This window comes from Gopherus evgoodei, chromosome 13 (genome assembly GCF_007399415.2).
Source record: "Gopherus evgoodei ecotype Sinaloan lineage chromosome 13, rGopEvg1_v1.p, whole genome shotgun sequence".
NCBI lineage: Eukaryota > Metazoa > Chordata > Testudines > Testudinidae > Gopherus > Gopherus evgoodei.
Window position 1 is genome coordinate 2,744,343 of NC_044334.1, and position 23,711 is coordinate 2,768,053.

The window sequence follows — 23,711 nt, forward strand, 5'->3', positions numbered from 1 at the left end:
AGCAAAACATTTTGAAAACAGTAAGATTCAGAATTAGAATTAAAATATACAAGTTTTCAAATGGGAAGGACAATAGGTCACCTGATCCACGAAATGCTAATTCAGTGGGAACCTCTTCTTTTCTGCAGGTATTCTCTAGTGAAATTATTCCTTAAGTACACATCATATTAAGCTTTAACTCTCTTACACTATCAGCTTCCACAATATCACCGGATACCCTATACTACATAGTAATAAATCTCTGGGTGAAAAAGTTCTTTCTGGTGTCTAACCTATTACTCTCTTTTCTTAGTGTCAGAGGGGTAGCTGTGTTAGTCTGGATCTGTAAAAAGCAACAAAGAGTCCTGTGGCACCTTATAGACTAACAGGTGTATTGGAGCATGAGCTTTTGTGGGTGAATACCCACTTCGTTAGACGCATGCATCTGATGAAGTGGGTATTCACCCACAATAGCTTAAGCTTATGCTCCAATACATCTGTTAGTCTATAAGGTGCCACAGGACTCTTTCTTTCTCTTTTCTTAATTACTAATTAAATCTCAAGTTATAACTTTAAGGTGAAATTCACTCCAAGGTACAAAGACAAGGGCCTAAAGACTTAAGTAATGCATAGGGCCTTTTGTTCGTCCTCTGCCTCTCAAACTGTAAATAGGCTATTTTTGATTCCATTCTATCCCCTTAAGACACGTTTGTACTATAAGCTGGTATTCAGGCAATTCCCCACCTCCCCTCCCCAAACAAACAAACATATTCCCTCGAGGCTGACCATTAGAGCCCTGCAAATCTGTGGTTATCCGCTTTATATCACGTTAGCAGATCACGGATTGGATGCAGATACACATTATGTATCTGTGCAGGGCTCTACTGACCATGTGCCTTTCTTCTTGTGATTTCTCTTCTTTTCCTTTCTATCAGAAGTTCTGATATGGTTGATACATAACCGAAACTTACTCTTTATTGTAATGCATTACAGTCATTTATGTGAAACAGTTATTAGAAAATTCAAAACAAACTTTGAAAGAAGTAATCAACATTCTCCCAACATTTGGTGACAGAAATGATTCTGGATACAAAAAGGGTTTTCATTAAGTTTCTTATATTCCCTAGGTTTAGGGTTACCATATTTGAACACTGGAAAAAGAGGACACTCCACAAGCCCCCCACTCCACCCCAACTCCACCCCTTCCCCACCCCCATTCCAATCCCTTCCCCAAATCCCCACCCTGGCCCCGCCTCCTCCCCTGAGCGCGCCACATTCCCCCTCCTCACAGTTCCTCCCAGCCACCCGAAACAGCCACCTCCTCCCTGGGCTCCAACTTGCCCGGCTCCTGCCGCTCTCTAGCCCATACACCCCCAGCCGGGCGCTTCCCCCGTGCAGCAGCAGCCAGAGCTGAGGGGATGGGAAGTTGCTTCAGGCCCTGGGCCTGCCCCCAAGCTGGGCATCCCAGCCCCAACACACTCCCACCTGCGAGGCTGCATCCCAGCAGCGGGTTCCCTTTCTGGCTGGGCTGGAGCAGAGAGGTGCTGCGTGCACGGCCCAGGCCTTGCCCCCAGCCTTGGGGGCCTTCACCCCGCTCCCAGTTGGGCCCAGCAAGGCTGCGGCAGCTCAGGCTGGGCGGCTGCAGGAGATGCTACAGCGTGGGCCCTTCCTGGCAGAGGGGGAAGAAGTTCAGGCTCCTGGGAGCCACCGCCATGCGCCAAGAAACTTTCCTGTGTGCTGGGACCTTCCCCCCAGCCAGCGGCTCCTCGGGTGGGGGGGGGGGGGCAGGAGAAGGCAGCCCCGGCTGCACGGACCACTGGCGGGGGGGCTCCTGGCACGGCCAGGTGTAGGGGGAAGACTGAGGATCTGCCAGAGCCGCAGGAGATGCTCGGAGGAGGGAGAAGCAGCCGCGGGTCCCCTGCACCCGCAGCTGGCTGCAGAGATGTCACCACTCCTAGCCTTGGGGCTGCAGCAGCACTGGGGGGGAGAGGAGGTTGCAATCTGCAGGCTGCAGCAAGCTACACCCCAAGAGGAGAGAGGGGCAGTGGGTAGAGTTATCATATGTCCGTATTTTCCAGACGTTTTTATATATTTAAAAAATTCTCCTGGATGGCGATTAACAACTAAAAACCCAGACATGTCCAGGAAAATACAGACATATGGTAACCCTACCTAGGTTGTTCATCACTACCCTACAACTGGCTGCATAAATAAAATGGTTACCTTCAAGTCTCTGTATACAACAAATCGATTGTGCATGTGTTCTAAGCCTAGGATGATTTCAGTAGCATAAAACCTCATCTCCTTCTCAGAAAACACCCCGTGCTGTGAGAGGTGGTAGTGCAAATCTCCTCCTAGAATTAGAAAAACTGGGATGTAATTCATAAAAACGGGAACAGTAAAGTCCCGTTACATTGGCAGGTGGAAAGCTGTACTATACAGAGCTATGTAAGGAGGAAGATAAACGTTTACTAATTTGTAGGTTCCGTCGACTTGTGTGACAGGAAGGAGCTTGGATTCACATACTCAGGCACTTGCAGGGGAGGCTTTCATGCATCTGAGCGTACATGTTGGCAATAATCCAAGAAATTAATAAATCCAAGTAGATACTCTACAAATAAAGAGCAAATATCACTTCATTTTAAACATGAATTCATATCACTCATGTTTGCTCCTCTTTAGTGACAGCTTTCAGTGAACACTCCAGAAATTAAGTGTCACGTGCAGTGAATTTCCAAGTCACATCCGTGGGTTTGCAAAGAAATTAAATTCTCGATTTGCACATGGAAATATTCATGCTGGAAGAGCTTGCAGATTCATCCAGTCAGGGAACAGACACAACACAAGGTGACTTATCACAACTACAAGATGATGAATAATTGTATAGAACTGTTCATGATCGAACTACAGATTTAAAATAATGAGCCGGAACTACTTTCACAGAATCACAGATTGCAAGGCCAGAAGGGCCAACTGTGATCATCTAGTCTGACCTCCTGTGTAACATAGGCCAGAGAACTGTCCCAAAATAATTTTTAGGGCAATCTGAATAATCAACTACCATTTTTACTTCAATGAGATTACTCATATGCATACAGTTACAGACATTCTTAATTGTTTACATGATCTGATCCTTAAATTACAGAGCAACGTGCCACGGTGCACCCTAGCAACTGAAGGCATCTCACTACAGGATCAGGGTCAAAAAGTAGTCCCCCAAACTGCTAAGGAACGTCAGGTACCACTAACTTGCAAGATCTTCTGCCCTGGACACTGTGGATCACTTTGTGTCTCAACTTCACCTTTATTCTAAAAATTCCATGACTCTGCTTTCCTCATTCTCCTGCTTTGCTGACGGTTCCTTCATTATTTTCTTGGGTGCCTCCCCATGTTCTCTGTTGTCATCCTTGAGTTCTACATCCAATCTTCCTGCATGCTATCTCAAGACGACCTTATCAACTGCCACCTTTATTTCCAGAATTTCCCAACCTACCTCTCCCTCTTCTCTCCTCTTCTATCTATGGCTGCCTCTAAAATCTCTCTCCTGAACATCTGAAAGTTATCTAAATTAGACACTGTCAATCTCTTTCTAAACCTTTTCCATTTCTTCCCTTCTATTTCTCCACTGTCCTCCCATTTCTCACAGGCTCACAATCTCAGGGTTTTCTCTGGTTCTTCACCTTCCTTCTTCCCCTCTTCTATCAAGCTCTCCGTGAGCCCTGTCGTATCCTTCACCGTTACCAGAACGGTTCCTTTCATCAACTTTGCTTACCATTCATCAGGTCCAGGATGAAGCAGAGTTTGTCAGGGGTGTGGAAGGCATAGGTCATACATACTATAAAAGGGCAGTCCTGTAAAGGAAATCAATGAAGAGTTTACCTCATATGATATGCAGTGCCCTTGTTACATTAAGATATCTTCTAAAATGATTTCTGTTTTCTATCTCTACACTTTGATGTACTCTATATGCAGTTTGGCAAATGCTAATATTTTCTTGTTTTCAAAACAAATATACAAAATGAACATAGGAAATCAAACACTGCAACTACTGACACAATTCTCTTCTGAAGATTTGCATCCCCAAGAAGCACTCTCACAGATCACGTTCCAACATTTCTACAGAAGGAGGAAATGTGACCTATGTTCCCACTAGCCTTATAATTACAAAAAATATGTTAAAGCTCGTAAACTATGCAAGAGCCTAGGAAGTAACCAGTAGGGTCCCTTTGGGAATGGAAAAGAAGGGTGGGAGACTGAGATTACAGGAATGAATTCGTATGGGAAATTCTGATAATTAGAACAGGTAATTTTATCCTTACATGCAAATTAAGTTTCTATACATTGATGAAATTCAATCCAGTCAACTGGGCTGCTCTGACAATCATAAAGAGCAGGCAATTTAGAATTTTGGTGCCCTCTGGTGGTCATGTAAAACTTCCCTCAGCTCCCCAGTTGCCTTACAACAACTAGGAACTAGGTCGACTGAGCTGCGATTAATCAGAGTTTTAATTGTACGGTTAAACAACAGAATACCAATTGAAATGTATTAAGAACATAAGAACGGCCGTACCGGGTCAGACCAAAGGTCCATCTAGCCCAGTATCTGTGTACCGACAGTGGCCAATGCCAGGTGCCCCAGAGGAAGTGAAGCTAACAGGCAATGATCAAGTGATCTCTCTTCTGCCATCCATCTCCATCCTCTGATGAACATAGGCTAGGGACACCATTCTTTACCCTTCCTGGCTAATAGCCATTTATGGACTTAGCCAACATGAATTTATCCAGTTCCCTTTTAAACATTGTTTTAGTCCCAGCCTTCACAACCTCCTCAGGTAAGGAGTTTCACAAATTGACTGTGCGCTGTGTGAAGAAGAACTTCCTTTTATTTGTTTTAAACCTGCTACCAATTAATTTCATTTGGTGACCCCTTGTTCTTGTATTGTGGGAATAAGTAAATAACTTCCTTATCCACTTTCTCCACATCACTCATGATTTTATATACCTCTATCATATTTCCCCTTAGTCTCCTCTTTTCCAAGCTGAAGAGGCCTAGCCTCTTTAATCTTTCCTCGTATGGGATCCTCTCCAAACCCCTAATCATTTTAGTTGCCCTTTTCTGAACCTTTTCTAGTGCTAGAATATCTTTTTTGAGGTGAGGAGACCACATCTGTACACAGTATTCGAGATGTGGGTGTACCATGGATTTATATAAGGGCAATAATGTATTCTCAGTCTTATTCTCTATTCCCTTTTTAATGATTCCTAACATCCTGTTTGCTTTTTGGACCGCCTCTGCGCACTGCGTGGACATCTTCAGAGAACTATCCCCGATGACACCAAGATCTTTTTCCTGACTCGTTGTAGCTAAATTAGCCCCCATCATATTGTATGTATAGTTGGGGCTATTTTTTTCAATGTGCATTACTTTACATTTATCCACATTAAGTTTCATTTGCCATTTTGTTGCCCAATCACTTAGTTTTGTGAGATCTTTTTGAAGTTCTTCACAATCTGCTTTGGTCTTAACTATCTTGAGTAGTTTAGTATCATCTGCAAACTTTGCCACCTCACTGTTTACTCCTTTCTCCAGATCATTTATGAATAAATTGAATAGGATTGGTCCTAGGACTGACCATTGGGGAACACCACTAGTTACCCCTCTTCATTCTGAGAATTTACCATTAATTCCTTCCCTTTATTCCCTGTCTTTTAACCAGTTCTCAGTCCATGAAAGGATCTTCCCTTTTATCCCATGACAGCTTAATTTATGTAAGAGCCTTTGGTGAGGGACCTTGTCAAAGGCTTTCTGGAAATCTAAGTACACTATGTCCGCTGGATCCCCCTTGTCCACATGTTTGTTGACCCCTTCAAAGAACTCTAATAGATTAGTAAGACATGATTTCCTTTTACAGAAACCATGTTGGCTATTGCTCAACAGTTTATGTTTTTCTATGTGTCTGACAATTTTATTCTTTACTATTGTTTCGACTAATTTGCCCGGTACTGAAGTTAGACTTACTGGTCTGTAATTGCTGGGATCACCTCTAGAGCCCTTTTTAAATATTGGCGTTACATTAGCTAATTTCCAGTCATTGGGTACCGAAGCCGATTTAAAGGACAAGTTACAAACCTTAGTTAATAGTTCCGCAACTTCACATTTGAGTTCTTTCAGAACTCTTGGGTGAATGCCATCTGGTCTCGGTGACTTGTTAATGTTGAGTTTATCAATTAATTCCAAAACCTCCTCTAGTGACACTTCAATCTGTGACAGTTCCTCAGATTTGTCACCTACAAAAGCCGGCTCAGGTTTGGGAATCTCCCTAACATCCTCAGCCGTGAAGACTGAAGCAAAGAATCCATTTAGTTTATCCGCAATGATTTTATCGTCTTTAAGCGCTCCTTTTGCATTTCAATCGTCAAGGGGCCCCACTGGTTGTTTAGCAGGCTTCCTGCTTCTGATGTACTTAAAAAACATTTCGTTATTACCTTTGGAGTTTTTGGCTAGCCGTTCTTCAAACTTCTCTTTGGCTTTTCTTATTACACTCTTGCACTTAAGCTGGCAGTGTTTGTGCTCCTTTCTATTTGCCTCACAAGGATTTGACTTTCACTTTTTAAAGGAAGTCTTTTTATCTCTCACTGCTTCTTTTACATGGTTGTTAAGCCACAGTGGCTCTTTTTTAGTTCTTTTACTGTGTTTCTTAATTTGGGGTATACATTGAAGTTGGGCCTCTATTATGGTGTCTTTAAAAAGAGCCCACACAACTTGCAGGGATTTCACTTTAGTCACTGTACCTTTTAACTTTTGTTTACCTAACCCCCTCATTTTTGTATAGTACCCTCTTTTGAAATTAAATGCCACAGTGTTGGGCTGTTGAGGTGTTCTTCCCCACACAGGGATGTTGAATGCTATTGTATTATGGTCGCTATTTCCAAGCGGTCCTGCTATAGTTACCTCTTGGACCAGCTCCTGCACTCCACTCAGGATTAAATCTACAGTTGCCTCTCCCCTTGTGGGTTCCCGTACCAGCTGCTCCATGAAGCAGTCATTTAAAGTATCGAGAAATTTTATCTCTGCATTTCGTCCTGAAGGTGAATTATCCCCAGTCAATATGGGGATAATTGAAATCCCCCACTATTATTGGGTTCTTAATTTTGATAGCCTCTCTAATTTCCCTTAGCATTTCATCATCACTATTACTGTCCTGGTCAGGTGGTCGATAATAGATCTCTAATGTTATATTTTTATTAGAGCATGAAATTTCTATCCACAGTGATTCTGTGGAACATGTGAATTCACTTAAGATTTTTACTTCATTTGAATCTACATTTTCTTTCACATATAGTGCCACTCCTCCCCCTGCACGACCTGTTCTGTCCTTCCGATATATTTTGTACCCCGGAATGATTGTGTCCCACTGATTGCTCTCATTCCACCAGGTTTCTGTGATGCCTATTATATCAATATCCTCCTTTATCACAAGGCACTCTAGTTCACCCATCTTATTATTTAGACTTCTAGCATTTGTGTACAAGCACTTTAAAAACTTGTCCCTCTTTATTTGTCTGCCCTTTTCTGATGTGCCAGATTCTTTTTTATGTGACTGTTTATCATTTGATCTGGCCCTTACATTATCCTCTTTCATCTTCTGTTCCTGACTATAACCTGGAGATTCCCTATCATCAGACTCTCCCCTAAGAGAAGTCTTTGTCCAATCCACATGCTCCTCTGCAGCAGTCAGCTTTCCCCCATCTCCTAGTTTAAAAACTGCTCTACAACCTTTTTAATGTTTAGTGCCAGCGGTCTGGTTCCACTCTGGTTTAGGTGGAGCCCATCTCTCCTGTATAGGCTCCCCACATCCCAAAAGTTTCCCCAGTTCCTAATGAACGTAAAACCCTCCTCTCTACACCATTGTCTCATCCACGCATTGAGACTCTGAAGCTCTGCCTGCCTACCTGGCCCTGAGCGTGGAATTGGAAGCATTTCTGAGAATGCCACCATAGAGGTCCTGGATTTCAGTCTCTTCCCTAGCAGCCTAAATTTGGCTTCCAGGACATCTCTTCTACCCTTCCCTATGTCATTGGTACCTACATGTGCCACGACCACCAGCTCCTCCCCAGCACTACACATAAGTCTATCTAGAAGCCTCGAGAGATCCACAACCTTCGCACCAGGCAGGCAAGTCACCATACGGTTCTCCCAGTCATCACAAACCCAGCTATGTTTCTAATGATCGAATCTCCCATTACTAACACCTGCCTTTCCTAGCAACTGGAGTTCCCTCCCCCGGGAGGTAACCTCAGTGCGAGAGGCAACCCCAGCACCATCTGGAAGCAGGGTCCCAACTATGGGAAGGTTTCCCTCTGCTCCCATTGACTGCTCTGCTTCCCTGGGCCTTTCTTTCTTCCTCCTCAACAGCACAGGGTCTGTCTGAGCGGAGGTGGGACAATTCTACAGTGTGCCAGAAAGCCTCATCAACATACCTCTCTGCCTCTCTTAGCTCCTCCAGTTCCGCCGCCCTGGCCTCCAAAGTCCGTACGTGGTCTCTGAGGGCCAGGAGCTCCTTGCACCGACTTCACACATACGCCACCCGCCCACAAGGCCGGTAATCATACATGCTACACTCGGTGCAATAACCTGGATAGCCCCCACTCTGCTGCTGGGCTTCTGCCTGCATTGTCTCCTAGTTAATGAAAGGGTGGTTTAAAGAAATATTTTGGATGTTTTCCTACATTTTCATATATATTGTATTCTGTGTTGTAATTGAAATCAAAGGGTATCTTATTTTTTATTACAAATACTTGCACTATAAACAAAAGAAATCGTATTTTTCAATTCACCTCATACAACTACTGTAGGGCAATCTCCTTGTTGTGAAAGTGCAACTTACAATGCAGAATTTTTGTTACATAACTCAAAAACAAACCAATGTAAAACTTCAGAGCTTACAAGTCCACTCAGTCCTACTTCTTGTTCAGCCAATCACTAAGACAAATAAGTCTGTTTCCATTTACACAAGATAATGATTCCCTCTTCTTATTTACAATGTAACCAGAAAGTGAGAACAGGCATTTGCATGGCACTTTGGTAGTTGGCATTACAAGGTATTTACGTGCCAGATATGCTAAACATTTGTATGCCCCTTCATGCTTCAGCCACCATTCTAGAGGACATGCTTCCATGCTGATGATGCTCATTAAAAAAATAATGCATTAATTAAATTTGTGACTGGGGAAGAATTGTATGTTCCCTGCTCTGTTTTACCCACATTCTGCCATATATTTCATGTTATAGCAGTCTTGGATGATGACCTGGAACACTTTCACTGCAGATTTGACAAAACACAAAGAAGGTACCAATGTGAGATTTCTAAAGATAACTACAGCACTCGACACAAGGTTTAAGAATCTGAAGTGCCTTCCAAAATCTGATCGGGATGGGGTGTGGAGCATGCTTTCAGAAGTCTTAAAAGAGCAACACTCTGACGCGGAAACTACAGAACCTGAACCACCAAAAAAGAAAATCAATCTTCTGCTGGTGGCATCTGACTTTGATTATGAAAATGAACATGCATCGGTCCGCTCTGCTTTGCATTGTTATTGAGCAGAACGCGTCATCAGCATGGATGCATGCGCCCTGGAATGGTGGTTGATGAATGAAGGGACATATGAATCTTTAAAGTATCTGGCATGTAATATCTTGTGACGCCGGCTACAACAGTGCTGTGAGAACACCTGTTCTCACTTTCAGGTGACATTCTAAATAAGAAGCAGGCAGCATTTTCTCCTGAAAATGTAAACAAACTTGTTTGTCTGAGTGATTGGCGAACAAGAAGTAGGACTGAATGGACTTGCAGGCTTTAAAATTTCACATTGTTTTATTTTTGAATGCAGTTTTTTTTTACATAATTCTACATTTGTAAGTTCAACTTTCATGATAAAGAGACTGCACTCCATTATTTGTATTAGGTGAACTGAAAAATACTATTTCTTTTGGGGTTTTTTTACAGTGTGAATACTTGTAATCAAAATAAATATAAAGTGAGAACTGCATACTTTGTATTCTGTGTTGTAATTAAAATCAATATATTTGAAAATGTAATAAGATAAGCTACAATGGAATGTAGTTTGTTCTTATTAGAAAAGGAAAGTTAAGGGAGGTAATGGTGTTTTAACACAGACCTGAGGGACCACTGACCTAGTACCTATTCTATCTGGATGACAATTTGCTATTTTTTTAGTAGAAAATCTACTACTGTGAAACAAAAAAATTTTAACAGGTTTTTTGTACAAGCCCTTCTTCAACTCAAATACTGGGCATGGTTTTCTGACTTATAATACTTTTCGCTTTCATAGCACCTGTTAAAGATCTCAGAGCACTTTTTAAACCTTCAGATTCAGAAAACCTCTTTGAGGTACAGTATTATACTTATTTTACAGATGAGAAAAAACAAGGCACCAAGATGTATTAAGAATTGATTTCCTCAGGTCATGCAGATAGTGAGTGGCAATGCAAGTAATAAAAGGAGTTAAAGTGCACAGTCCTGCGTTTTCTCTCTCTAGACCAAGAATCCACTTAATAAAGGTTTTGGATTTACAGTTAAAGAGATTCTAAGATGAACTTCCAGCGCCACAATTTATCTGTGTACCACATATGTCCTATCCACCAGGAAAGACAAGTGCTGCTCAAGGTAATTAATATTCCAATCACAGAGTCCTTTATGAATGACCTTATCCTACCATTTTCAAAACAAGCGCAATTAATTTTGAGCACTCAGAATGCCCTAATATCTACAAGAATTAATTTTTTCTCTCCTCTTCTGACTTCAACCTAGAAAATTATGTCAACCACTTGTTCTGTGTTGGTGGGGCAGAGAGAGAATAGCAAACCAAGGCACAATATTTTTTCCTGCATTAACCTGCTCAGTTACAAGGGAAAGTGTGCAGCAAATTCACAGAACTCTTCCTAGGAACTGAAAGGAAGCTACCTTACAGAAACTGTTGCTAATCCTTAATACAAAAAGTGAACTTTCATTAGCCATTCATCTAAGGATGTACATGGACTTTTTTGTCATATCAAAGCATTAGATCCTATCATTAGCAGTTTTGTGGAAAATTTTATTTTTGAAGACATGGCACTGACTAAGACATATAAAATCCCATACTGAAAATATCTTTTAAAGCAATAAAAGGTGTCTCTGTAACAGGCTACTCTGAACGGCAACTTTTATAACACCAGTATTTGTATTTCATTAGCATATAAGGATCCAGTCAGGGATCAAGGATCAACCATGTTAGGTACTACACAGACACATAACAAAAAGATGATCCCTGCCCCAAAGAGCTCACCATTTAATTATCAGATGAGAAATAGGCGAATACATCTGGAGGGGACACAAGGTAACAGTGACCAAATAAAGCAGCAGTTACAACACATTATTTGCCTGGTCATTTTTGCTGCTTATGTGATTAAAACATACACTAAATGAAGGGTACAGAGAGGAACAGTGAAGAGTGCCAAAAATCTGTATGGAGATATTAAAAATGAAATATAAAATCTTCCTAGCCAAGTGTTCTTTGCTGGCTGTCACTCTGGCCTCTGCTGCAACAGCTGTATCTATTTTGGACAAGATATAGTTGGCCTTCTCGAACGTGTAAAAACACATGGCTCATCTATGCGCCTCTGATCCAATGCTGGGAGTTCCACTCTGCCCTGAGAACATCTCCTCGAGCTAGGTTCAGAGGGAAACCCAGCCCTTCAGTCCAGGCATCAGGTTTCTGACTCAAATTCTAGGAAGAAATTGTGTTTTTAGCTACTAAACCAAAATATTCAGAAAAGGACATCTCCCCCATCAACTGGGTCAGATTTTTCAAGGTCATATGGTCAGGAGCTCTTGCACTTCTGCAGAAGAAGACAGCAGAGAGAAAGACGACAAGAAGCTGCTTTTGCTTTTTAACCCCGCCCCGCCCTTGAACCATATCGATTTTCTCTATTTTGCATTTATTCCCGAGTACCGTCCTGCCTGGAAACCATGAGGTGGTTACCCTGGACTGCTGCTTGCTGCTGCCCATGCTACTGCAGCTACACAGCTATTTTGGCACAATGAGAGCGTCTGCACAAGCTGGGAATCACACCCCCAGCCTTTAAGACATCTGGTGGAATATTCTAAGCCATGCCAGTGGAACTGTGGGTATGTCTGCATGGCAATTTAAAAGCCGTGGTTGGCCCATGCCAGATGACTCAGGCTCACAGGGCTAAGGTTTAAGTTTTGTTTAATTGTGGTGTAGACATTCAGGCTCGGGCTGCAGCCCAAGCTCTGGGATCCTCCCACCTCACAAGGTCCTAGAACCCAGGCTCCAGCCCAAGCCCAAACGTCTACACCACATTACACAGCCCCACAACCCGAGTCCCACAAGCCCGAGTCAGCTGGTCCAGGCCAGCCATGAGTTTTTAATTGCAATGTAGACACACCTTGTGCAGCTGAAAAGCATGTGCAGGCATTACATGGGCTGCAGAGGAAGAGGACTTATGGAGGCTAATGCTCCTTGTGTTCTTCAGGGGGAAAATCTGTCACTCTAGCGGAACAGGGAGAACAAGTCTGCCTGGGGTAGACTGGCACTTCTATCTGTGCCTCTCAGCAGTATCTATCACTGGTTTTGCCCTGTGCTTATAGGGCGATTTGATGGCTCTCTCTCTCTCTGAGCCAAACAACCTCAAAATCAGGTGCCTGGGAGCAAGCTGTACTTCTGAAACCGGAGACCCATTTTGCATCTTGTAAATTTCCTTGATGTGAGCAGCCCTATTTGTGGGGACAGAAGACTCAAGGTGAGGAAGAAAAACAGGAGCAAGAATGAATACATAGGACACGTGGAATGAAGGCATGTGGAGAGAAAGGGATTGTCACTTAGAGAAATATACCCTCCACCCCACCAAATCACCACCACAGGCTGCAGAGACAAGAGAGAGAAACAATTAGAAGAGCATTCAAGCTGCTGGTGGGAGGCAGACCATGCTGATACCCTGTTACATGAGTGGATTCCATGGCTGATAGCCCAGGCGCCACATGGTCCACATGCACAGCCATAGACCATTGGTGAAGACAGTCAGTGTGCATTTAAAAGAAAAATTACCATTAAGCATGTCATAATAACAAGGTTCAGCAAGAAATGAATGTTCTTAAACATTGCTGAGAATGCAGAGACAAAAATCAATTGTATGTAATCGCACTGAGATACAGAATATCTTCTCTTTGAGAATACAGCAAATTTTTCCAGTAAAAGCTTTGTTATCCAGCATGTTGGGTGAATGGGGGGTGACAGTTAATCAAAAATTCCAGTTAACTAAGAGTTCTACTTACCAATGGAATCCCAATTTTCAAAGAATTAGAAAACAATAAAATGAATAAAGTATAGAATAGTGTACGGGTACTCACCAATCCAGTAGTAGTACTACACTGCAGAGTGGTTAGTTTTTTGAAGCACTTAGCTATATACAGGTAAAGTTTTCCATACAGTAGGTTATCTTATGACACTACATATCACTATGGGAAGCGCACTAAAAATACACTTAACACTAAAACTGTACTGAACATAATTGAATCTTTGATGATTCAGAAGGCACTTCAGGATCTTGCAGTGCCTCAGGGTCATCATTATCAGCATCAATTATCACTGTAGCTGTAGAAGGTGTAGGAGATTGGGCTGAATCTGTAATGACCCTACGACGCACCCTGGAAGCTGCTTTTTTGAATAAATCCCTAATATCAACTTACTTACTTGTCTTCTGCCTCTTTTGCATAAAAGTAGAGTGCAGAATGTGCAATTGCATAACCTCCTGGGCAGTACACTAGTCCCAGTTACTAGATTAAAGATTTGTATAGGGAGATATCAGAAATGCTAGTTAATAGAGCTTTCCAGTTGATAAAGTGCCGGATAATACAGCTTTTACTGTATTTGTTTTGGAGTTCTTTAATACCTACCAAGCAGCAGTAGTAATAATTTTGACAGCACAGACACACATTATCCAATAAGTCTATAACAAAATTATGGGCAATCCTTTTCATTTTTTAACTGGGCTGGGCCATGAGGATGTGCTTACACTGAGCTGTAAACTGTGAATCTCATTTGAACAAAGTAATCACCATGAGCAAAATTAACGTTTCTACCAACATCCCCTGTAACCATGGTGACAAGAGCTGATTTTAGGCTTTATATAATGAGGTTATTGTACTCTGCAGGTTCTACCATTTCGAACACTGTTTTATAATCACTTGGGGCAACATTCATTCTGTGGATTCCATTTGAACGTCTCTTCTACATAACTCAAGTTTCCTTATATGGAAGGAGCTGTGAGACTCCAGAATTGTAGAATAAATACCAGAAATGTTTCCTTTTATATACAACGTTTGTGAAGTTTTTGATTTAAAACTGATCTAAATATCACATAAACAAATTTCCTATGTAAACTTGGCAGTTAATTCTACTTCCAGGGCCAAAGGACCAAACCAACAGAAGTAAGCAATAACAGAAAAACTGGACAAGCTAATTTAACGTTTGGAGAGGCTCAGTACATTAAAGATGGTTAGGCACTTTGAGAATTACTGATGAAAAGCACTATGTAAGAACTAGGTGGTATCATCATCAGTTAATTTTTGTTTGGTTTCGGGTTTTGTTTTTGTTTTTGATCTTTGGGCACTTAACACCATTATCCTTATGTCTGCTTTGACTTCCCCTACACCATACATGAATGAATTATTGGAATATGTATTTTACACAGTATTTTTGATACTATTTACAAAAAAGAATTATAGAAGATGAGAAAAAAATTCCAGGATACTTACGCCAGTACTGACTAGCGACAGCATAATTCTTTCATTTAAGGCTAATGTTTCTCCTTGCTTCATCTTGATCCTCTTCTTATCTAAACATTTCATTGCATACCTGAAAATATTAATAATTCAGAAAAGCATATTGGAAAAGGTCCCCCACCCTCAATATTTTTCACCAACAATCCATGCCATCTATATAGACAGATATATTTACAGTATATTGAGCAGAGACTTTAAAGACCTAAATCTCATAGATTCATAGACTCTAGGACTGGAAGGGATCTCGAGAGGTCATAGAGTCCAGTCCCCTGCCCTCATGGCAGGATCAAATACTGTCTAGACCATCACTAATAGACATTTATCTAACCTACTCTTAAATATCTCCAGAGATGGAGATTCCACAACTTCCCTAGGCAATCTATTCCAGTGTTTAACTACCCTGACAGTTAGGATCTTTTTCCTAATGTCCAACCTAAATCTCCCTTGCTGCAGTTTAAGCCCATTGCTTCTTGTTCTATCATTGGAGGCTAAGGTGAACAAGTTTTCTCCCTCCTCCTGATGACACCCTTTTAGATACCTGAAAACTGCTATCTATATCAGAAGTCTCAAAATAGCATCTAGACAGACGGTATGTCTATACTGAAATCCAAGGTGAGATTGCAGTTTGGAGAAACATACCCGGGCTAACTCTACCCAGGCTTGCATGAATAAAAATAGCAGCATCGATGAGGAGGGGTGCGGGCTTCAGAGCAGACTAACATTGAGAGTAGGTACATGTTTGTACGGCCTGCACAGAAGTCTGTGCCACCACACCTACAGTGCTATTTTTGGCAACGCTGGCATGGCTAAAGCTAGAGCAAGTATGTCTGCATGAGCTGCAATTGCACCTCAGAGTACAGTGTAAACAAACCCCTAGAGATCTACTCCAACATCTTCCGAGCATTAACATATTATTTTCAATCTCCCAACAGAGAGGTTTTCCTAGGATATCTAAATAACAAAGTCTAAGGTGGCCAGCATCCGGACACCAGCGTGATCAAGGAATCATAAAAACACAGATTAGATAAATATCAGCAGTATATTTGGAGTATGAGTTAACAAGAACGTTTACATGGACCCTATTTTGATTCCATATGAATCCGTGCTTTCACCTTTACCCAGAAGAGGCCTGCTAGGTTCAGACAAGTTTTTAAAAAAGGAAAATGGTTTGTTTTCTACTACACAACAGATAACAGATGGTCAGAGATACAAGAGAAGGCTTTGTGTTTATCTTCCCTTACCGTATATCATGACTGTATGGCATTTTTAGACATGGAACGTGAGTGTTTAATGTTTTAATGAATAACAAGAGCACAATGACATGGATCCCAACAAGTCTACGAATCTGATAGAAATCTGCTAAAAACTGTCAGTGACACTACAGGTAAAAGGCTCAGGATGTTTGTCTTTAGAAATGCTCACACAGCCAACTCAGCAATTCCCAACACGCTTAGGCAGCTTTTGCAATAAACTAAAAGGCAGTTACACCTCCTGATATGCCTGGAGCTCCTGTATGCCCAAGGTTTGTGCAAACCTGGTATCTCTGAAAAGTGGGTTCACTATATATACGAGATTAGATTCTGGCTTATCCAGCTCAGGTGTGCTGAGAGAGAGTGGGGGAAGAAGTAGGGAGACCCTTCATTCCAAAACCCCCACACCCCAGATGACCAAGGCAGAATGGTGACCCTAGTTCTCTAAGTACAAAGGGGTCTGGCTAGCACATCCAACAGTGTTCTATGTCCCCAAAGAGACATGGTCAACTGGACCAAGGGCATGAACGGGATCCTGCATCTTTTCCTCCATATGTCTGTCAGCATCTGTGCTAGGAGATCATATGTTGTATCTCTTACCAGAAATGAGTTTCTTCAAGCACAGTGTCACTGCCCTGCCCCTCCACCTCCCAGGCCCTTCAATGCTCCTCCAGAATTCTCAGGGCAAACCAGCAGCATGTCATTAAAAATATTCTTTATAGAAGTGCCATACAAGTTGCAGCATAATGTAAATGTTTAACAATCAATCCAGAGTGTGCATGCTCTGTGCAGACAGAAGGCCTCAAAGCAGCCCTGCTTTGCAACCACTACATACCATCAGTACTCCAGAGAATACAGAAGAGCTGGGTCATGTGTATGCAGTACACGCATTTTACATTTCTAAGCCAGGAATGTGTATTTACCACAGATGCTCTTGTCCTTGCTTTCTGTGCTACGTTAGGAAGTTTTTAAATTACTTCTAGCACAGCCTTTTTAACATTAGCCCTTAATTGTCCCTTGGGGCTACTGACCGTGGTAAATGATCTGGGGTCATATACGGCTAGTTGATGTCAATATCTCACTTCATCATTCTGATATAGCACCACTATGTTCTCTTCTAAGATACGCTGCTTTTAACACTAAGTTGGCTTCTGTTTACACTGCTCTTGGAGGAGCTGCTTTGGGAGCAGCCTCAGGTGTCTGTTTCTGGGTTATTGGAACACCAATGGCATTTACCTTGGCAGGATGGCTTCTCAAAATCCTTGCAGACAGATAAATGCAGCAGAGGCAGCCATCTAGAGTGAATGGGATTAAGATTAGGGATGGGTGAACAGGTTTGGATAAAGTAAGAACTAATCCAAACCTCTACCCAAAAGATGAACCTAACCTAAAGCTTTACATCAGGTTTGGAAAAGTTTGGCTGACTTTTCTGCTTCTACCCCCATTACCTTTCTCTATTCTCATGCCTCTGCGCTTCAGGGAAACTGGAGAGGGGGGAAGAAAGGGGAGGAACATCTTTTGCTTCCCTTATTGGTTCTGAGTTCCTTAGTTTAGGGATTCAGGCTTCTTCAGAGAAAGCGAATGGGGAAAGGTGCTAACTCTATCTCTGAGGTGGAAGCCTATTTAGCGTGGCTTTTGTCCAAAAGAGATGGATATCATTTACATTTCTGTGCATGGCCTACAGACTACATGGCAGGCCCATTTTATAAATCTCAAACTAAAAAAGAATAAATCAATATGCGCACAAAAGTACTGCAACAGGAATGAAGATATTAATAGTATTATTGAAATAAATACTTGAGGTGAAAGTCGCTGCAGAAAGATTAAACATGACAGTCATTTCAAGGGACCCTTCACTTGTTAATAGCTCAGAGTCAGGATCTCAAAGGTATTTAGCACTCACTGCTCCCACTGAACCCAAGGGAAACACAAATACTCAGCACCTCAGGTATCAGGAATGTTCTGTTCAGATAGGCGGGAATCATCTAAGAAGGATCCCTGCTTCAAGTGGGTAGGAGAGCAGGTAGACAGAACCATGTGGAAAACCCATGCTATGTCCAGAAAATCAAAGATGACCATGTGATGGGAGAACTGTGCCTAATAGCCAGGGGTTTTCTATGCAGAAATTAGGAGCTGCGTGTGAGTGGCAGTGCTGGAGAAAACAAAGGGTTTGATTTGGGAACCTGAACCCACAAATGTGTTTTAGCTGCAATTCTAACAATGCAGCACCAACTGTCAACTAGAAGAAACCATTGCTGCTGTTTTTTTTCCTTCAAACCCCCTGGCTCAAGAGTGTAAATAGTTTTAATTACATAGATTTAGGACACTGGATTCTTAAACTGCCCACACATCTCTATCCCAGGGCTCAATTCTGAAATGTGCTGAGCACTCCTAGCCCTGAGCCAGCAAAGTACTTAAGCACACCCTTCACTTTAAGCACATGAGAAGTCTCCTGTGACTTCAGAGGGACCATACGGGTGTTTTCAGTAAGAATATGCCTAAGTGTTTTGCAAGACTGTGGCCTGAGTGTCCAGCATTTTGGAGAATCAAATTTCCAACGAGGCTTTAAGCCATTCTATAAATTCAAACTCTTCTTCAACTGACTGGACTCTAGGACAAAACTCTATTGCCCAATTTAATTATACAATCAAAGATGATCATTCCGCTCTGCAGAGGTGTTGTAAAAAATTCAGAGATTTTTTCCTTATATATTTAGAGTTAATATTTATCATTAAAACACAGTATATGACTTACATTTTTCCAGTGTCCGCTTTTCTGCAACCATATACTTCACCAAATCCCCCTCGCCCAATTATTCGGTGTACACTAAAGTCATTCATGGTCAGCTGTGAATTCAAAACACACAAATTTCATTTTCCAATGCCCAGGACCTTTCCCCTTTACAATCTCTAAATTCATTTGACATGAATGTATGAAAGTGGATATTTGTTCTTTATTTGTTGGATTTATGGTTTCTCTACCTGTTTTCAGAAAGTAGCTCTCTTATTGTTTATGCTCCCCTATGTCTGCAAGCACTAGAATCTGGGGAGGTCAGAGAGATGATATTTACAACAGCCATGATGACAGGAGATGAAGGCATGGCTGAGGATTTAAGTGGAGATGAAACCAAGACAGAAACTTACATGAGCAATGTTGCCTTGCAGACAAAGAAATTGTGGGAGCAAAACACTTTAGAACTAAGGGATGATGCGAAGAATATACCAAATGGAGGAAAGCAGGTCTGACTTTTGAAGGGAAAAAACAGAGGGAGACAGAATAGTACTTGGGTTGGCTTCTCCTGCTGAAAAGTAGTGCTCAAACAATCTGTTTCTTGTAACCACCTATTTCAAAAGCACAAGGCTATTAAGTCATGACAGCCAGAGAGGGTAGCCAGGGAGGAATCATTAATGGTGCTTGGAGGTTATGTACATCTAAGAATAGAACAGCATATCAGAATAATACTCGTTGTTCTTCTTACTAAGGCCTTTCAAGGAGAAGGAGTCTTTAAAATCTAACACGTTTTCTTTCCTACATCGGCTTTTGACAAGATAAATGTAATTACTTACATGAATATTTAGTTCTACATTTTTCCATTGACAAAATCTAGTAAACTTGTCACTGTTAAAAAAAAAATTAAAAAAGTGAAGTTAAAAGGTTATCCAAAAGAATTACAGAAAGTATTGTGAAAAATGCCAAGTACTCTAGTTTTGAAAATTAAATTCAGCACAAGGTAATTTATGAAGATTAAAAATTGCCATTTAAAAAAATTCATAGATTAGCCATCTTTTATGCTTATTTTAATTTAGACTGTTTCTTAGCAACTCACTCTCAATATGTTTTGTTTAATAACGAGTTACAAAATATATCTGATTATTTTCTCTCTTCAGTTACAAATGCACCCATATTTATTTACATAATTTCCTTTAGATCCTATTTCTAACAGTCAATTTTCAGGAAATTTTAAAAAATATTTCAACTGTATCACAAGCAAGATAATTAAACTTGAAAGCATGCAATGTAACTTCAAATTTTAATTAGCCTTAATATACATTGAGGAATAATGTAAACCTATTTTATCCTGAAATAAAGAAGATGTCAATACTATTGAATGTTGTTACAGGATAATTGTCTTCTGCTGCTATATCAGTTATAAGATGTTTATTTTCAGGGTAGGAAAAACTGATCTTTTGAGGACATTATTTTGGCTACATAATCTGATATATGATTTGTCAGCAGTAGATTAGGGGTCAAATCCTGTGCACTTTACTCCCACCAGTAGTCTCATTAAGGTTAATAGCACTATTCAGATCTGTAAAATTAACTGGATTTGCCACCTTACATTTCCTTACAGGACAGTTACTGTTAGTTGTAAACGGTTTGGGCTACATACAAGAATTGCTGTATAGCTCACCTCCATAATACTGTAGTTTATTTGTAGAAGTATCACCCAAATGAATGGAGTTAGAGACTTTCAGACTTTTAAAAGATCAAACTGTAAGAAGTCCATTATTACTGTTACACGGTGCAGTGGAGTGGTCCACTAACTGTGTCATCTTAACATCCTTACAAGTTCTGTCACAACTACACTGAATACAATACTGGGCTATCCTGATACTTAACATGGTATCTGTATCAAGGCTAGTTCTTTGGAAAAGCTTGCTGATAATACACTATTAATTAACTAAACAATTCTAGCCTTATTTTGCAATAATACTCAAGGGACCAGTCTAACTGCAGGAGATTACACAGTAGTTCATATAGTATGTAGATTCGTACCTTTCCATAAATTTCTGAAATATTTTTCCTCGGAGACTATCACAAATTTCTTCTATGTATGGCTAAAAAAGATACAAAATTGTATTTAACTTTTCCATGTATGATAACCTGAACATGCAGTATTGTCCAGTGAAAACAAATTACATGTTTAGGCTCCAGCATTTACCGCCCACTGGCAAGAACAACTGTGTTGAGCATCCTCAGTGCCCACAGAAAAGGGCCCCTAAGTAACTGCAATATTTTGTGGTGACTTTCTTGGCTTATGGCCTGATCCAGCAGAGAACTTCAGCATGGCCTTGACTTTAAGAACCTCTGTAGTTGCACTAAAGACAAGCATTTGCTCAAGTGCTTTTCTGAATCAGCGGCCTTAGCATTTTCCTGGGAGGGACTGGAGAGAATTTTGCTGTCTTTGCCCATGAGCCAACAACAGGAAATGAGCATTGAAACTTTATGGATTAATCACCAGAATTATCAGGCTGAAAACACTGCTTCTCATTTATTTAAATTAAATAACAGTTTAGAAATTACGGTGAAGGCTGTGAAACTCAAAGACCAGCCAGCACAGGAACACCAAGATAATCTTTCCTTATTAGTGCTTCTCTCTTCCCTCTCCTTTATTTCCTCTACCTTACTACCAGCAGCTTTAATTCACAAGTGAAAGAGGAGCACCGTTACTTGGTTTGACATAGTGCGCAATGATTTCAAATCTCAACTCAATTAGCAGTGGTTACACGAGATTCAAATCACATAATATAGATACCACTTTGTCAGTCTCTCTGGTTCTAACATCAAAGACAATCCACTGACACAGTAAGACTGTCAAATAGGTTTAATATAACAGTACTTTAAATGCTACAGTAAATGTAATCACTATAAAAGTACAGCAAATTAATTTAAACCTGCAGTCACTGCCACATCGCATAGGTTCATATTAACAGAAAGCCAGGACATTCAGCATTAAAGCAAAAATTCCATCTTTAATTTGTCTAAGTATGTGATCAAACAACTTCAATTTGAATTTTCTTGCTTAGGTCAGTTTGTGTTAGAACTGTAATAATATCGAAATACTTATTTCACCTTCAATTTGTTTGAATAAATAAAAAACATAAAAGGTGCACTTTTTAAACCAATAAACCAAAATCCATTATTTACTTTGGTGCTAAATTTGTGGACATAGAAATCCTATAATTCTAAAACATTTACAGCATTTTATAGAAAGGTACTCTAATTTCTGAGGAGGAGAAATAGCCATTTTTCGGAATGCAATTTCCCACTGTATTTAGAATAATGTAAGAACTATAAATTGACACCAACACCTAAAACCCTCGTGTGAAACTGCAATATTGCTAACTCCAGCCATGTACTCATATACCTCAAAAATATGGTGCTATATAATATAAGTTAGCTAGAGACAAAGGATCCACTAAACAGAAAAGTATGTGCATTGCTACGCTTTTTGATTTCTGAAACATGAAGTTGAATTCTGTACTTGACCTGATTTATGTTGAAAGGAAGCATAGGGACCTGATGTAAAAGGGATTTATTCTACACTATATTTAAAAAATGTAATTTATCAGTGGTTGGCAAAGCAACTACAGCCCACTGTCACTTAGAGTGTCTGTGTGAAATTCCTCACACTCTGCTAATTGGGTTACCTAGAATGCACTTGGAACCAGCATATGAAAGCATAGATCCAAATGGAGCGTGACCTGAATTTCTAGGACAATGTGTGAAAAAGCAACACTACCAAGTGGTTAACTGAAACTGGGTACATATTTTTAATTGAATTTCTTCTATTTTGAATGAAAGTTTCACAGTTATCTAAGGAGCCCTCAGTGAGAGAAACTAAGGGCTAAGTCCCGCAAGCTGCTGAGCCCTCTGACCCCAAACCAGAAAAACACTTAGGTACATGCTTACCTTCAGCGCCCTGATATATTCCCATTCCCTACTCACATGCTTACACTCAGCGCCCTTATATATTCCCATTCCTTACTCACATGCTTACACTCAAGAGCCTCCTTAAATGCTTTCCTGGACCAGGACCAGTGCTCTCAGCACCTTGCAGATTAATGATCACAGGCGGGGAAATGGATTGACTGCATGCCCAAACTCCGACTGCCCAAGGTGACTCTCTCCTGGTGCCACAAGCCCCCAAGGGGTGAGGATTTCTTTCAAACACTGCTAGTCTGCTGGCACACTCCTCAACCATAGGTATAAAAACCACGGATCTCACCAAAAAAGAGCGAGCTGTAATCATTGTTCATTCTAAGACGTTTCCCACATGATTTTGGAGGAAAGCAGGAATAAAATGTTAATATTAGATCCCTTCAGTCAGTAAAGTTATAGAACAGTTAGTAATCTATTTTCAAAAATGTACTCAAAGACTCCTCTAGCTAAAGACGACTAATCCACAATTTTTATTATCTTCAAAAAGACAATGAAATTAGAAACATTCTCTGATTATTCTATACTGAAATCTTTCCCTGTATCATTTTGTTTTCATCGACTTCTGAAATACAGTATCCAATTCTTGTCACAACTGTAATTATAATATGTACATAAAGAAGGTTTCCTGAATTTGCTTACATTCAAATAATTAAATAAAACCTGGACACTCTGAGCGCTTTCATCTCACCTGAAAAAGATTTGGTGGCACTTGTTTCTTGGCAAGGTGAGTTTGTACATGATCTACAGCTTTCTTTGAGAACGGCTTTGGAAAAATAAAAGTAAGATTTTAGACAAATAGCTGGAAAAGAGATATTTAAGTTCTCAATTACTGAGGTCACAATACAAGTTTTCAACTAAAAAGGAATGTTGCTTATATGAAAAATACACAAACTTC

At 40.7% G+C, this 23,711-nt stretch overlaps 1 protein-coding gene across 3 annotated transcripts in view; it reads right to left on the reverse strand.

Annotated features, from left to right (window-relative positions):
• Nucleotides 1-23,711, reverse strand: part of GRK3 (G protein-coupled receptor kinase 3) — a 123,115-nt gene that overhangs the window by 27,097 nt on the left and 72,307 nt on the right. For 2 of the 3 annotated variants that reach the window (XM_030583010.1, XM_030583011.1), the window contains 7 exons: nt 23,505-23,579; nt 20,870-20,931; nt 19,660-19,711; nt 18,848-18,939; nt 14,817-14,916; nt 3,752-3,830; nt 2,203-2,333 (listed from right to left, as the gene is read on the reverse strand). In XM_030583010.1, coding sequence (XP_030438870.1) covers nt 2,203-2,333; nt 3,752-3,830; nt 14,817-14,916; nt 18,848-18,939; nt 19,660-19,711; nt 20,870-20,931; nt 23,505-23,579 — 591 coding nt within the window. The remainder of the gene's footprint in view (nt 1-2,202; nt 2,334-3,751; nt 3,831-14,816; nt 14,917-18,847; nt 18,940-19,659; nt 19,712-20,869; nt 20,932-23,504; nt 23,580-23,711) is intronic. The other variant, XM_030583012.1, reaches the window with a different exon arrangement.